The sequence below is a fragment of the Aphis gossypii genome, chromosome 1, assembly GCF_020184175.1.
Source record: "Aphis gossypii isolate Hap1 chromosome 1, ASM2018417v2, whole genome shotgun sequence".
NCBI lineage: Eukaryota > Metazoa > Arthropoda > Insecta > Hemiptera > Aphididae > Aphis > Aphis gossypii.
In genome coordinates this window covers 72,767,972-72,784,850 of record NC_065530.1, presented here as the reverse complement: position 1 = coordinate 72,784,850, position 16,879 = coordinate 72,767,972, and the positions used below count along the sequence as shown (strand labels likewise).

At 27.8% G+C, this 16,879-nt stretch overlaps 1 protein-coding gene across 1 annotated transcript in view; it reads left to right on the top strand.

Annotated features, from left to right (window-relative positions):
* LOC114124687 (uncharacterized) overlaps positions 1–16,879 on the top strand; it is a 176,482-nt gene that overhangs the window by 144,384 nt on the left and 15,219 nt on the right. Inside the window, exons 5-6 of the mRNA XM_050198755.1 lie at positions 11,437–11,667; positions 14,468–14,737. Of these exons, the coding sequence (XP_050054712.1) occupies positions 11,437–11,667; positions 14,468–14,737 (501 nt within the window). The remainder of the gene's footprint in view (positions 1–11,436; positions 11,668–14,467; positions 14,738–16,879) is intronic.

The following is a 16,879-nucleotide window of genomic DNA, read 5'->3' as shown; positions in this document are numbered from 1 at the left end:
TAAAGAATCTAAAAGAGTCAATCATTAAACAAAAGCTGTTGTACCAAATATTAGTTCTATACAAATTGAGATAGTTTGTATGATTCAAACTAAATATCTACAGTTTTTTAAACAAATAATTCTTGCCAACCTGAGACTATATTATAATATTATATTCACTGTAGATATCGAATCCAATGCAAATACATAAATATTTGTTTACTCTGTACATTTATACTAAAAAGTTGAATTAAAAAAGAAGTACAGGAAAGTTTTCATTAAATTGAAATTCTTGTTTTTTTTTTCATAAAAGTATCTTAATTTATTTTCGTTTAGATTAAAAAAGAAACACAAATAAAAATACTGACTGCATAAATTTAAGTAAGTAACTTTATTACACAAAGCTAATGAGTATTTTCATAATCTTCAATTTTTAATTTGTCGATACTTGAAAAGATGTATATTTTGTAAGAAAAAAAGTATACAATTTAATTACTTTTTAATTTTAATAAGTAAATCAAACGTTTCCCATACTTATAAATTTAAATACCATCAAGTAAACTACAGTTGTACAAATTAATATTAATATTTCTTATCAGATAAAAATATATAATAAATGCACATATTTAATAACACCTTATAGTGATTTAAACACAAAATTATTAAATATATTCAAATATATGTGCACATATCAAAAGTAAAAAAAAAAATATAATATTATTTTCTTAATGTAGGTATACTGAGTAATGTTTAATCGTTCTCCTAAAATTATTTCTTAAAAACAAACGCAGAACATTAAAACCCACAAACCTTTTGCTCGTTTTTATTTGTTTTATTTTTATATTAATTACGCATTTTATTTACAAGCCATTTTCGTTTTAATCATCAGCGCGAAACAAAAAAAAAAAAAAAATATGTTGGTGCCTATAGCAATAGTCTGTGTTCGGCACGTCTGATATTGACATCGCAGTCGTAGTGCAGAAATGAGTATTTTCTAAAATACAAAAGTAAATATTTTGTACGGGTTGTATTATTAAAATAAAATAACATGACACGCGTTTGCTCGTGATTTATATATAGTTTATATAGTTGTTATTCAACTTTAAACTACGGAGTTTATATTGTTTCAACAAAAAAAAAAATATATATATTTTATCGTTACATTTAGAGTGAAATCAATTTCACAAAATCACGTTTGAATCAAATTTAAAATATTTCGTTTATTTAAAATATGAAATGGATACAGTACATCATACGCCTATTTTTTTTTTTTTTTTGTACTCGGGTAATTTGTAGTTTAGTGTATTTTAAACGTTCGAAAATCCTAGTTGTTCATAATTATGTTTATATTTTCCAGTGAAATATTTAATTTAATTTATTCAGTTTGAATATAAATTGTAGACGTGCAATACTTAATAAAAGCATCGTGCTCAAAATACGCATCAAGACGTTTTATTAGTTACGTTAAAATTAATTTAAACAATTTGAATTCTAAAAAGTACACTACACTGTGTGTGAGTAAAAAAAATAAAAATTCAGTAATAGTTTACAAGTATTTAGATAGATCCATAGTTTTCTCAATAACGTTATTTTCCATCGTTATATTTTATTAACGTAAAAAACATAAATATTACATTATTTTGTTTTACTTGTAATAAATTTTTTTTCTTTATTTTGTGAATTTATTGCTGGCATAGGTACTGTTATCTTGTTTTAGTTTTTTTTTTAATTAAATGAGGCATATTTCATTAATATCACTCGCTTTTCTTAAAATTATTCACTATTTTAATTACCTTCATAATGTACTACATTAATATGTATATTGGTTTGTCTTACATTAATTGTATTAATAATTTACAAAAAAAATGTTTTGGTAATGTATTTTATTTTTTATGATATAATGTTATATCACGTGGTATGATGCTATAGTGTCCGATACACTAATATATACAAATATTCTGCTTATTACTAATAGTTACCGAAATAAACACAAAAATGTTCCCTCGAATTTCAATGTTCGTTCGCTTTATTTATACGCAACAAATTCCCCTACTCATCATGACATTATTATACTTTTTATTATAATTTATTAGATAAATTAAAAAGAAACTTTACTTGGTACAACACTTACATATTATTATGTACCTATTTTTTCTTTTTAAATTCGTGTATTTATGTCGCACCAATTGATTTTTATGTTTGACAAGACATAATGTAAAACATAAAAAAAAAAATAATTTATCGAATACTCATAATTGATATTTTATTCTCATATAACTAGTCATATTTGATTTGTAGAATACTATAGGCTCTAGGTGACTTGACGTAAATTTATTTTTATATATACTTAGTAATTATAAAAATAAAACTTGAATAAGATACTCAATATTATACCCAGCTTATGAGGTTTAAGTTAAGTTCTTGGCATTTTAATCTTATAACAAATTGTCAACTACAACAATGTGTGAAAGATAAAATGTAAAACAATTTTTAAGGACTGAGTGTATAGGTACACGCAATTTATTTACATTGTCATTTGCAAATATATTATTATATTGCAGTAAAAAGGTTGGTTCTAATTAAACATAAAAAAAAAATTATCATCAACGAGTCACTCTATTTCAATTCTATAAAAATCGTATATTAAAAATATATTTGAAAAATTGTTCTTAATAAACAGTACTTATATTTGAAATTTTCAGAAATCATAATTTTAATTTTAATTATAATTTATTATTAAACAATTATCATTACTAAAAAAAGATAAAAATAATGGAGTGAAAATGCTTGGTGAATTATTCTCTATAAATTGCATATTTATACGTAATATAAAATTTGATTTTATACGCCTGCTCTATTATTATAATTACTTGTGCGCGATACATCATATACATTATATTATTTCGTAATACATGCAAATAATTCACTGAAAAAGTTTTGAACCTTTGTGACGTTTCAGTTGTGTATTAGGGTTTATAGTTTGTTTATAATACTTGTAGGCTAAGAACACGAATCTATATGTTAGAACTTTATGTTTAGCAGTAGTCATTTTACTTCTATACCGACCGACGATGGGAATTTTGTGCAAAATAATTACGCAAATGAACGACGTTATATGTAACGCTCGTTTTTGGGCAGGTATACTCATACTTTATACTTCGCCAACTTTAAATGGGAATTTATCGAAATTGCTAAATATTGATTAGAACCTTGAGATGTCAATAGTATATTCCCCCTTTTGGTGCTTTTGAACTTTTTGCCAATTAAGTTTTTGTAATTTAAAGTTTTATGTCTGTTCGACCATATACGTAGTCAATGATTGAGTGAGGGTAAGCTCAATATATTGAGATTTTTGAGAAAGAAAGGGAGAAAAAAGATTGAAAACGTCAAATCAATATAGTTTTATCCGTATGTAATAATCATAAATTCTGCAAAATACAACACGAAAGGACTTAAAAAAAAAAAAAAAACAGTATTTCTTAGGACGAACCGCAACATCGTTACAAGTGTTGTGTCGTAAAAAGTAAAAAAAGAATGAACGTGCTAAGCGGGTCGTCGTGTGCGACAACTGAGTAGAAAATCGTTACTGCCGACGGAGAGCAGCTTTACGTTAAACGCTAATCCCATTGTGCAGACCATAATATAAACTTTAATGCTTTCCTGGTACTTTCGTATTTATGGATGTCCAGGCTGAGGTCGTAAACTTTTTCGAAAACTTGGCTTGGTTCCCACCGGGAACCGACTGGAAAAAAAAAATTAACCTCAAGTAGCTGAACGTCCGACAAATTGTTTACAAAAGTTCGAGCTTTGATCAGAATTCGTGTCTTTCAAAACACAAATAATAATAAGTTCATTTTATCCGTTTAAAAACTAGTTGCAATATTTTATTGTCTTTTATAAATTACCTTATTAAAATTCCATTTCTTTCTTTATGATTATGTTCCAAATTTACCATGTCATAGACTACAACTCGTAATATATTTTTTTATAACCTTTATTTCATTTAGTTTTAATTAATTATTATTATTTTTTTTTAATCATAGTACTTTCTGTTCATAATAGTTTGATGATTTTAATTTCTATAAAATGTGTTGAATGCATTTTTATCGTTAAACTGTTAGCAACGTCACTGCATCTTAAATTATAACGAGTAATCAACTGATAGTGTCAAATTTAAATAATGTTATTTTTTTAGTACTAAATATGAAATGCTTTGATTTTTTTTTGCGCTCTCTTTTTGAATTAAAATGCTATCCGTGTGTATATATATATATAAATATGTATACTGTACAGCGTTCGATGTATCTAACATAAATCAATGTTTTTATTCCCTCTCATTTACATTAGTGAAGTAATAGTGTAATAAATCAGCCTTCAAATACGTTTTATGTTAAACTTTAAATGAAATACTTCCAATTCAAAAATTACTTTTTTCGTTTAAATTCATTATAATAATATGCAATGTGATTTCTCTTTAAGTCGATGATAGTAAGATTTTGTGATTTTAATCAAATGTTTTAAACAATTCATCGTACTTAAATTATATTAGACCAAATGTCGATAAGTTGATAAAATAAATTAATATACGTTTTTATCATGATCATTACTCGTCAATGTATGTATATTTGTAAGTTGTGCAGTCAATGTACAATATATTTAACTTAATTGAATTCAAAAAATTAATTTTTTTTTTTTTTTATTGCTTTTTATGTCACTGTATATTTTTATGAAAATGCTAAAAACAACTATATAATCCATCTTTTGGCACACTATGAGTTGGTGTTCGAGGAATAAAACGTTCATATGTCAATAAAATAATCATATATATTTATTTTGATTTTTAATCTTTGTAGACCACGTTATCAAAAGAAAATCATCTATTCAGTTATTTTTATTTACAATTGTATCATATTCTAAATATATTATATATATAACGTGATTTTAACTAAACGTATTATCTTTAAAATCAACTAGAAAAGAATTATTTATAAATTACGTATAGTTATATTATTTTAATATTAATAATGTATCTTTATTCTTTATACTACAACTATTTAATTAATGATCTACATAACTATTGAAAATAAAAAGGTTTTAATAAAAAATAACTTTTTAATTTACCTTTAACATTTTATTTAATATTATTTACAATTGGTTGTTGTGTATATATATTATTATATTTATATGCCTATTTTCGGTGATAATTTTTATCGTCCTCTCGTTTCATATTTTTAATTTCTTCCAGTTAATTGTTATACTTAAAGATTAATTGTAGATATTTTTTTTTAATAAATAAATGTTGGCATTTTGAAATGTATATTTAAATATGATCAGAGCGGTGCAAACAGGTTTCACGGGATAATTGCTTAGCCTCTTAAAATTATACATCTTTAAATACAGTATCTCTAATTATCAAAAATATGGTTTGTGACTTTTTAACTTTCATTTAAAAAAATAAAATTATAAGAAATCACTGTTCTGCAAAATATTAGTGCTTACCAGCATACTTAATTTTTTTATGTAAAAAAATATTTCCCTGTAGATTATTTTTATTTCGGGTCATGATATAATTGCTATATTAATATACTGCAGCTATGGATTATAATTTAAAAAGTTATCAGACTGTCGAACTCGTGAACTTCGTATACTTCGTTATTTCTTAACTGACAACTATTGTTTAAAATACCACACGATGTGCCTGCTTCGTCTTTCAAACCCAATAATCCATTCGACCGTTGTCGTCGTTTTATTTCAGTGTACGTGATTCATTATAACGTTTATCATAAGCATAAATATATATATATATATATATATATATATATGTATATTAATATAAACAAAAATTAATTATGTTTATTGTATTTTACAGCCTAATAACAATAATAAGATCCTCTACATCGAGCACGCGTTTGTAGTGCGGGCGGTGGAGCTCTGTAAGAAATGATTAAAGTAATTAAATACGAGGGCTTGCAATTTAATCTTGTTTAGTATGTGTAGGTATATACGCTCGTCGAATAATATATTATTATTATGTACGATCGTCCGTGTACGTCCCCGACTTTATAGCTACCTCGTTATTTATTTACACCTAAATATATATATAAATATATTATATTGTTATGTACCCATATCGAATGGTTGGTTCTAAATGTGATTCGTGGTCTTGTTTGGGGTGGGGGGCTAAGAGAAAACGATATAGATGTATAATATAACCATTTGTTGTTTCCGTACATTTTTAGTAAATTCACCAGTATTTTGTCCTATTACCCCGAGTGCTAATAAAATATGTATCAACACAACGCAGGTACACGAGCAACGATCGAGCACAATGCGTAGGTAATCAACCAGAGTCTGGCGAACTGCCGGTATTATACACAATAGATATGTTTAATATAACGTACGTTGGGCGTGAGCAATCAATTAATCAAACGAATTGAAATTATTATGTAGTATATATGTAAAAGCATAATTGATTTTTCGCAAAGAACTGTTATCACGTAGAGAATTAGTGGAAGGTATATGGCTATATAGCGTGATGGTTTTTAAAATCACAGTAAGAACATTTATGTATTTCATTAATTATTCGATTTAAAGTCTTAGTATAATGTTAATTGCCGTTAATTGATAGCGTGTCCTTCACAATTATCATTTATAGAATTTGCCTGGTCGATTATAATGAAATATATTATGTATATATAATATATATGTGTAATTTTATTGCATGTTGGTGCATGCAATAATTAACTTGTCATGATCATACTATATTTTATTCCTCCTGTACGGTTTATCTTACGATGAATTTAATTCGGCGCCTAATCACGACCTCGCTCTCAACTAAGCCCCAATATTTAGTCGCTTAATGCGGTCCCTTGACGACGGCGATGTTTACTTTTGTGAAATATAATTTACTAGCTCACATCATGAGTACCAGCCACATACAGACTAACGGTACTCTTCGGTCAAAGGACTTAACCCGTTTTGACGTCGTTGACTCCGTGCTTGCTCCATCAGATACTTACGTTTGTACAGGGTGATACCTACGCATAAAACGTTCGTCTCCTCAGAAAACTAAAGCGTTTTAGTATTTCGAAAGCAGAGGGTGATTCATTTTTCTATCGTGGTTATAATATAGCTATACATAAAAAATGTACGTGGTTACCCCAGTGACCTCAGAACAGATATCTTATTAAATATCTAAAAATATACAATTTTAAACAAATTTATTTACCCAGTACGTATACTGGGTTGGTGTAGAAAAAATAAATATTATTAAACTTAAATTGCTAATGATATTTTACACAGGTGAAAATCATGCAAATTTAAACAAATTCAACGAAAGTAGTCGAAGGAAAAATGTATAATTTAAAAAAAACACCCCGTATTTATATTATACATGTAGCTTGTGTCTCGCAGTTATTTCGGTGGCCAATGTAAAGCTCACGTAAGGAAGACAAATGCTACTCTTGAGAATTACACTCACCCACTCATGCACGCACACACACACACACACACACACACATTTATAACCTTTCGTAAAAACTGTCATCGGGTATATAGTAGGTAAGTATCTAGGGTCACGGATATCGGGGGTCCACTTAAACTCTAAGCACCACCGTCATTGTCGACGTACGATAATGTCCAATCTGGGAATCACTTCGGCCATTATTCATGTCCGTGTGAACAGCCAACCGGCCACCTTACTTACATACACATATATACGTATATCTATTTATATCTTTCTCGATACCACTGCTGATTACCAATTCGAATTTCGTTCGGTTTTCGTTTTTCTGATTTAATTTCGTTCTCCTTACCGGCCCATTCGTTGAAAGTTATGAGGATCGCTGGCGACGTTCATCCGAGTTATGTTTGTGTGCACAGTTATGTCCCAAACATTTTTTTTAATAACTCCTCGTGGTTGTTAACGACTGGTATATTTAAAATAGTAATCTAATACCTGGTTTAAAAACAATTAATTATGCATGCGTATTGTCCACGCATAGAAAAATGCAATCGTAATTTAAAACAATCAATACCGTCTCACCTCGAGGACAGATCTAGCACGAAAATCTGGGAGGAGGGTCTTTTATTTCAAATAAATATTTATCTTAGCCATTATTAAATAAATTTAAATTGCAGAATTTTAAATTTCTCCTATTTTTATATATATTTTGTAAATTTAAAATTTAAAATATTAAAGATTCTATTAATTTATTTAATTACAAAAAAATATAGTTTAATAGTTGTATTCATTTTATATTAATTATTCTACATCTATTAGTATTATCGGCTTTAATTTATAGTGGTATAGTTGATTTCTCTAAAAACACAATAAACATAATAAGTTAGTCGGTCTTTTTGCACCCCATTGGAATGAAGCCAAGCTTTTACTCATCGCATAATAGTATTATTTCTTTCAGCTTCTCTCACACCCAATATTCATTTTTAACTGACATATATAGTTAAATGATTAGGTAAAATGATTCTTGAAAACAATTTGGAATTATGCATGCATATAGTATTTTCTCTAAGGATGGGGATTGGATTTTTCTATGGTTGATTCGTTCCTGAATTAATGTGTATCTATATATACGTTATCAATACGTTGTACTGCTGAGAAAAATTATATTGTGTTTTTTTTTAACGTAAATCGCTGATAAGTTAGATGCTTTTTGAATATTTGACAGTTGAAGAATTCTATTCTTAAGTAATCTTACCTAACTTTGAACTTTTATGAAATTTAATAAATATATATATATTTTTTTATATAGCCCTGAACTCCTGAATAATATTTTATAACTTGAATGTGTATAAATTAATTTTTAACTTCTTTAAATGTACGAAAAATCACGACTTTTATCAAATAATAGTTATATTAGCCCACCGCAATGCTGCATGCCGCACAATATGTGTTTTGATAATTATTCTGTATTATATTGTTATTCATCGATTTGTTCAACGAATTTTTTCTCGTCCATCATTGAAAGATGCATCAAAATACATGCACTTCCGATCATTATACAAGGACTCGATGGATATAAAACTTTGTATTTTTTTTTTTAGTAATTTCGCTGTCGCGACGCGCATATTAAAAAATAATCTTTGCGAATGATATTCCAACTGCCAGTGACCGAATGAGTTTTGAACTTTATATAGGGTTTCGATCGATTTGAGTCCGTCAAGTAAACATGTCTAACATATTATTATATAATAACGATTCATCCCGCTTTCTTAAAATCATAAAATTTTCCAACGATGAATATTATATTTTTATTATGCAGTTTACTATATATTGTAATATATTTAGCGAGTGAACTATTTGTTTCACTAACTATTTTCGTAAAATAAAAAGAATAGTCTGGTAGATCGAATAGTTTAGATATTTTAGAGAATAATTTGCTTTGGACAATTACGATGCATGGTTTTAAATCAATGCAATAGTTCATCGTTAATACGTTGTATTTTTTTATAACTGGTTAAGTACGTTTTAAATAAATTATCTTTTCTTAGATGTTCCTAAACGAAATCTGAGAGATTTTTTGAGTATTAAATTATATAATACATGTTTGTTTATTATTTATTGCATCAGTCTGTAATATGATAAAGTGTGAATATTTGGGGATATAAATATTTCATGCATGATTCTCTATAATATGTTATGTAACCGCACTAGGTCGTTTCATTTGACATGTGGAAATTTGTTGTTTTTGTTTTTTTGTAAACTTAGAACATAAAAATGATTTATAAAAAATTGTTCTACGGCAATCGCGGTAAAATTTCATTTCGTCGTTGTTTTCGGGGTTTTATTCAGAACGTGACATTTATTTAAAATTGTTTCTTTTTTAACAATCTTCATTTTTCGAATTTTTTGGCTATTATATATCTTATATTTTTTGCAAAGTCTGGCGATATCATAAATTACGTACCTTATATATACGTATATATACATACATCCATATGTATATATATATATATATATAAATATATATATATGTATGTACATATATACACAGAGTACTTCACGTTATTAATGACACGTATAAAGCATCGTTATATTTGACACGGATACCTACTTTACAGCATTAGTGCTATTTTAAGATGACTTTTCGAGAGAAAAAATATCCTCATACATAAAACAATAAATAATCCATAGTCAAAAAAATTGTCGGCGTAAAAATATGTTTTATATGACAGTTGTCTATAATGCATTATGATGTTTAATATGATTAGCACCGACCACATCGTAACAGTAACATAAACATGTCATATACGATAAAAAAAAACTGACAAACTTGAGTAATAGTTTCACGAATTTTTAATTAAATAATAAAAATAAAGCATAATGCGATAGCATTGTTTGTCATCATAAAATATAATAGTATGATGACATAGTCTTAACCACAACCACGGTAATATTACCGACAATATTGTCATAAGCTTCGACGACCGTAGTTGACAGTATATTACCAATATTGTATCCACATAAAGTCGTAAACCGCGTTTGAACATTTTCTCAGCTTTATGCTCGATTGGACGTGTACAAAATACCTGATGTCCATAATTTGTTATACACGGTCATTGCCAAATTTCTGTGTTACTATATTTTCGTTGAAATCACGTTGAAATTGATCTTGTATTGACGTTGAATTCAGACAATTCTGCTTATTATTATAATAATAAATATTAAAATATCATATATGAATAGGTAATAGGTATCTAGTTTATAGTGTAGTAATTCACTGTATGGTCACCCTCATTATGTTATTGATAATACATTAATATAGTAGTTTCAATTTATTTTTTTAATTTTAAAGATACTCACAAACAATATATTAAAATCATACGAGTTCTGTATACAATTTAAGGAGTATCATGTAGCGTTTAAATTTATTTTTTCAAATCAAAATAACTGTAAAACATTATTCAGACGATCTAAAAATTCAGTGTAGTTTTTGAGTCATTTCCTTTTGCCTTTTGTGTATTAGGGATAATTGATCTGTACAAATTTAAGTATATTAAACATCAGATGTATCATTGGGATTTGGAAATAGTTTTGCATCAAAACTATTTTCAAGGAATATTGTCTTTGCTATGTGCCTATGTATATAATTAAATTTAAAAATTCAGAAACAACACGGTCAGTTTCGATTTAGGTTCCTTCAAAATTTTAAAAGATAATTAATTCTCTCTCTCTCAAAAAAAAAAAAAAAAAAATGTTTCGCCACGGGACACTTTTACAAGAAAATAAAAAATTCTGATGATTGCAAATATAGTCATTAGTCCCAAAATATACTTAAAAATTTTAAGTATCAGGATTATAATAAATTTATTATTAAAGGGAAAGAAGGGAGTAAGTTAGTAATTTATTCCATAATATTTTTTGTTATACACATTGTTATTATAGTAATAATATTTTTCAAACTATTTTACTGATTTGATCGTTTTTGTATTTTTCAGACTTTAGTCTATAGAGACGGGATTCTGTTATCCGGTCCGTTGTCCAGTCTTATCCAACACTTGGTTCCTACCACTGATTATTACCCGGACCAAGCGTATCTATTCGCGTTCATTCTCAGCTCCCGGCTGTTCGTGAAACCTCACGAGTTGCTTGCCAAAGTCGTGGCCGTATGTCACGCACAGCAAAGGCTTGGTGATCCAGTGTCTGCAGCTCTAAACCCTCTCCACAAGGTACGTATAACTAATATATGAACATTTAATAATTATGTATCATGGAATTTATACGCAAACATCCTAAGGGGATCTGTATATGTAAGTTGTATTTGTTGTTCCAATAGGTTTATAAACTCTATGTTTATGATGAAGTTTATATGGATTAATTCTGTCTATGGTTTTAAATTCATAAACTTCAACTTGTCATAGCCATTCATATTTCAATATATCAACTAATTTTATGATAATTATATATAATAATATAATACGGAGTAAAATATAATAATAATAATTTACAATTAATAAAATAGTGTTGAAACACTAAATGATATAATAATTTATTTTTATTCGTGAATTATATTATTTTTCTTATTAAATATTTCTCTTTTTAATGTAATTTTAATTTTAATATAAAACAAATATCATCTTAACCATTTGTTATATTAACAACTCAATAATTGTATAGTTATAAAAATTTATGATTTTCGCATTTATAGAATTAATAATATTTAGGTATAAACTTAAGTCTTTGCTTAATTAGTTTTTTTTTTTTGATAATTATTTAGTTTAATAAAAAAATATTGTCTAATATACAATGTCTATGTGACTTTGTTAAATAACATCTAAATAGGTAAAATCGTTAAAACACGTCGTTATTAATACCCGATTCAGGTATAAGGTGGTTGGTCGCCATTTTCCAGTAAATGATTATGTAAAATAATATTACTTTAACATTGTATATTCTTTTGGCCTGTTTTTAAAACACAAATGTCTTTGCTCTCATGCATAGTAATAAATATATTATGTTCTCTAATCTATTGAGGCAAATACTGCTGTAATATTAAAAAGTTATTCAACGTAAAATAAGAATAACATAACAATTTTCAATTTCGAACGAAAAACATTTTCTAAATATTACAAACACTACAGTGACGAATTATTAATAATAAATAATAATATATCATACAAATATCGAATCGTTATTATTTGACAATTTTGCTTATTCACGCGTGTCAGTTTAAAATTATGACAGAAATTAATATACAATGGTTCCGCTATACGTGCAAAATAAAGTTTCTTCTCTGGTAAATCACAATTCAATATAGTTTTTGTTTTAACGTTCCTTATTTATTTGTAATTAAAAATAAATAAACAAAGTAACATACTTAAAATAAATATATACACAATGTATATTGCACATTTTATAATTATACTTAACGATTTAAGTCTTTATAATCTTATTTGTTTAATCTTTATTTATAATATTGGGAGAGAGAACATCGATCTATTGTAGGTATAATATTTTTGTGGTGTCATACTATTTCCAGAGCATTTTGTTTCCGACAATTCTAATTTATAATTTAACCTTTGACCTACTTATCAAATAAATATAAATAAAAAATGTTTACGATTTAAAAACAAAAAGATAGTTCAAGTTTTAAAATATATTATTTTTTCTTTTGTGTTATATCCATGGCTAAGACGCAAAGTTGTATGTTTCATATATAAATACGCAACAAATATATAATAACAGCATTCAAATTAATTTCCCATTTTTTTTTTCAATTATTTTAACTCCTTAAATATAATATATAAAAAAATATTGTTCGTGAGTACTATAAAAGTATAGAAAACTAATATATTAAAGCGTTATAGAATTATAATAAATAAAAAATTAAATCGACTTAACTCCTTTTATGTTTAGGTTTGCATTTATCCATTTTTAATTCTATTGATATTTTTTTCATTATTTGAAATCGACGGAAACATCAATCTTAATAGTATACGACATGTTTCACAAAATTTATGGCGAATCCTACGATAAACTTTTGTTGAGATTGTCAGAGTTTATTTTTTTGAGCAGGTATACAATCGGACGTCGTCGATAAATCTGTTTTTTTTTTTTATAGCATAGTATCATACGACTGTATATTGTTGTTTGTCGTGCGTATACGAATTTTTCGGTTTGTTCGAAACGAACGTGCAATATATTACATAATGTCTCGCTACAGAGACTAGCAGTAACATATTTGTGAAATATTTACTAATTGAACAATTGTACGCATTGTCTTTACTTATAATAATATTTACGAAAAAAGGGATTATTATTTTATTTTTACCGTTCAAGACGTTCAAGTACAAAGCATTGTCGTCACGTTTCTATGTACAATACCTACTGTGATATAATACGGAGCTCGCGCTCAAGTAATTTAAATACCACGCGCTATATTGTGCGCTTAAATAACGTCATCTCTTCGGCAGAAGCAGCGAAATCTTTTGGAATGTTTTATTCCATCAACCGAGATTCCAGACGAGTCATCGCTGCGTTATTTCATCTCTTATATGTAATACAATATTTCACCGAGTGGATTTCGACCTATATTCAAAACTTGTTTTCTTGGAAATTCATTTTTATTATAACAATATGTATTTAAATCAAAATAAGTGTGTGTATATGAAAGAAAAATAGAGAGATGTTTCATTCCATATCCGTAAATTTCTTCTCACCTTAATAAATAATTAGCATCTAAGTTTAAATACCGAATCAAAATGTTTAACCAATAATAGGTTACCATTAGTAGGTACACATAATGTGTTAAAAATATCATATGATATACATAATAATAATTGTCAAATCGAACGGCTCTCGGCATAAATGTTAATTTCAAAAAATACAAATCTGTTATTAACCTCTCTCTTCAAAAATTCAGTTCAAATCAACGAATCTGACCAAACGTATTAAAATCAATCTTTGAATATGCAGTGTACAACACGCCAACACTGTTTAATCAAGTTTTTTTTCTGTTCTCTTCTACAGGATCAGCTGTCGCGATTCGTGCCCCGGTTGGTGCAACTGTTGGCCGAGTGGACGGACAAGTTTCCATATGACTTCCGTGACGAACGGGTCATGGCGCACGTCCGGGAGATCACACATCAATGCGTGTCCGTCGAACCGGCTGTCCGGCACCAGGTCTCTGCGATGCTGCAAACCTTATTGCACCGGCTCACGGCTCTTGATAAGTATGAAACTTTCCTGCAGCAGACCGGCACCGATGCCACAGTTGGATCCGCTGATGCCCTGTCACCGGTAAGTGTTGCTCATTAGGATATTTTTTTTTCAAAAATAAGTCATGTATAATTATGTGCAAAGATTTAGTACTCACTACACTTGACCCCACTTCCTCAGGGCTTATTAATAACAATTGAGTCACTTGGTTTTATAACATAGATGCCTACCATTTGCAAACTAGTGTAATCAGGATTATACGGAACAATTAATATAGACTTTTGAACGAAAATTACAATTTGTATTTTGTTAATCATTTTAAAATTTACGTTAACACCATTGTTAGTGTTATTTTATACCTAAAATATTATAATCGTTATGGTTTTCTTATCGCGCAGGTCGCTTGATAGTCTGACGACTCGATACATAAAGCAATAGTTTAAAACTAAATTAAAAAGTTCCGATGTATCGTGGTGTTTTGTTTGACCTTACCCTTTATATTGCGTTTCAAAAAAATTGCATTTTTAAACATAATTCACAACTAAATAAAATAAAAATGTATTTTGAATTAATTAATAAAAATATGGATTGATCGGGATTATCACTGAAGTCTGCGTGTAGAAATTGGTAGTTTGAGGGCACCGTATATCCGTATTGAAGTACACATTGCATGTTCTGTATGTTTATGCGTTTCGTTATAATGGTCACTGCAGGAGTGTTATCTATGTCCCCGGCCTCCGACCCTCAGGGCACCGAGCATAGCGAAGATTAATACACGTTTATTATAATAATATTATTACAAACGAGACGATGTTTATTTGTATTAATATAATATTATCGTGTCCCACATTCATACGTGTGCGTTAGGATAGATATTTATCTACACGTCTAGATCACTCCCGAGTCGCAAATTATACTCCTCGTTCTGCACTAGGTATATAATATTATAGATCCACAAACCGATCGCGTCGCGATATTAATCCGTATACATGTCACGCGCGTTTATAATTACCTACCTACAATCTCATAATGATGTACAGTGCGTTTGCCGTTGAGTTCGGTATCGGTTGTGCATAATGCCACGTGGCCCACGCACACACGTCATTACGTATGCAAGCCTGTGTATGCGCGTATTAATCCGAAGAGATGATCTATTTTTTTTTTTTTTACTTTGATACTGTCATTTAAAGTAGACATTTTATACGGAAACGGGTTTCATCTTTTACAAGACTTTTAGTGTTATTCACTTACTTATTATAATATTGTTACATCATATTTATACTCTCGATATAAAATCATAAGAGATTTTAAATGTTTTTTTTTTTTTTTTAGTTTTATACTTTCCTCTTATTTTTCGTTTACACGGTAACGTTTAATACTATTTTATAATGTAGTGCCTAGTGCTCATCCAACTTATACTTAGCCGACATACCCCATGTATTGATGATTATTATTATTTGTTTCGAAATGTCAAAGTTAAAAATATCTCTTCTTGCTATTATAATTAAATATACTTGGTGACTACTACTTGGTGATTATTATGTTCATATATGTTCGGCTCTTTTGATGTTCACATTACGCGTTTTAATACAACTACAGAATATGCACAACTCAAAATATATAATATCATGAAACTACTATTTACATTTATAACTTAATACAGTATCGAATATTTATGATATTTACACAACACTATAACAATAACATGTATTCGTTTTCAATAGCGCTATTGAAAATTATTGTATATTCCACGTCGATTGTTGTACAGTGTTTTAATTGCATTTAAATATTTATTTACGTCTATCAGTACACATTGGAAGTGGATATCTATGAATCGCGATAAATGCATACGCGCATGCAATTGATTGCATTCGGTCGAATTTTAAATTATTTAAACATCAACAACAAATAAAATACAATATAAACTAATAGTTTTCATAATAATAACAAATCCGGTCAAATTTAATTTCGTGTATTTTTTGACCATCCATGCATATTATAAACTGTACTTCTGATATGCAATTTTTAAGCAACTTAACTTTTTTAACATTATGATCTACATGTGAATTATTCAACTATTGTCATATAATAATATGTTTATTCAATTTATAATTCAACAAATATATGATTATTGATTACTCTTAAAATTATATTATTGAATACTTAGACATTTTTATTTTATTTAGGAAATAAAAATGTATTTTTTTCTTATGAGAACTATCA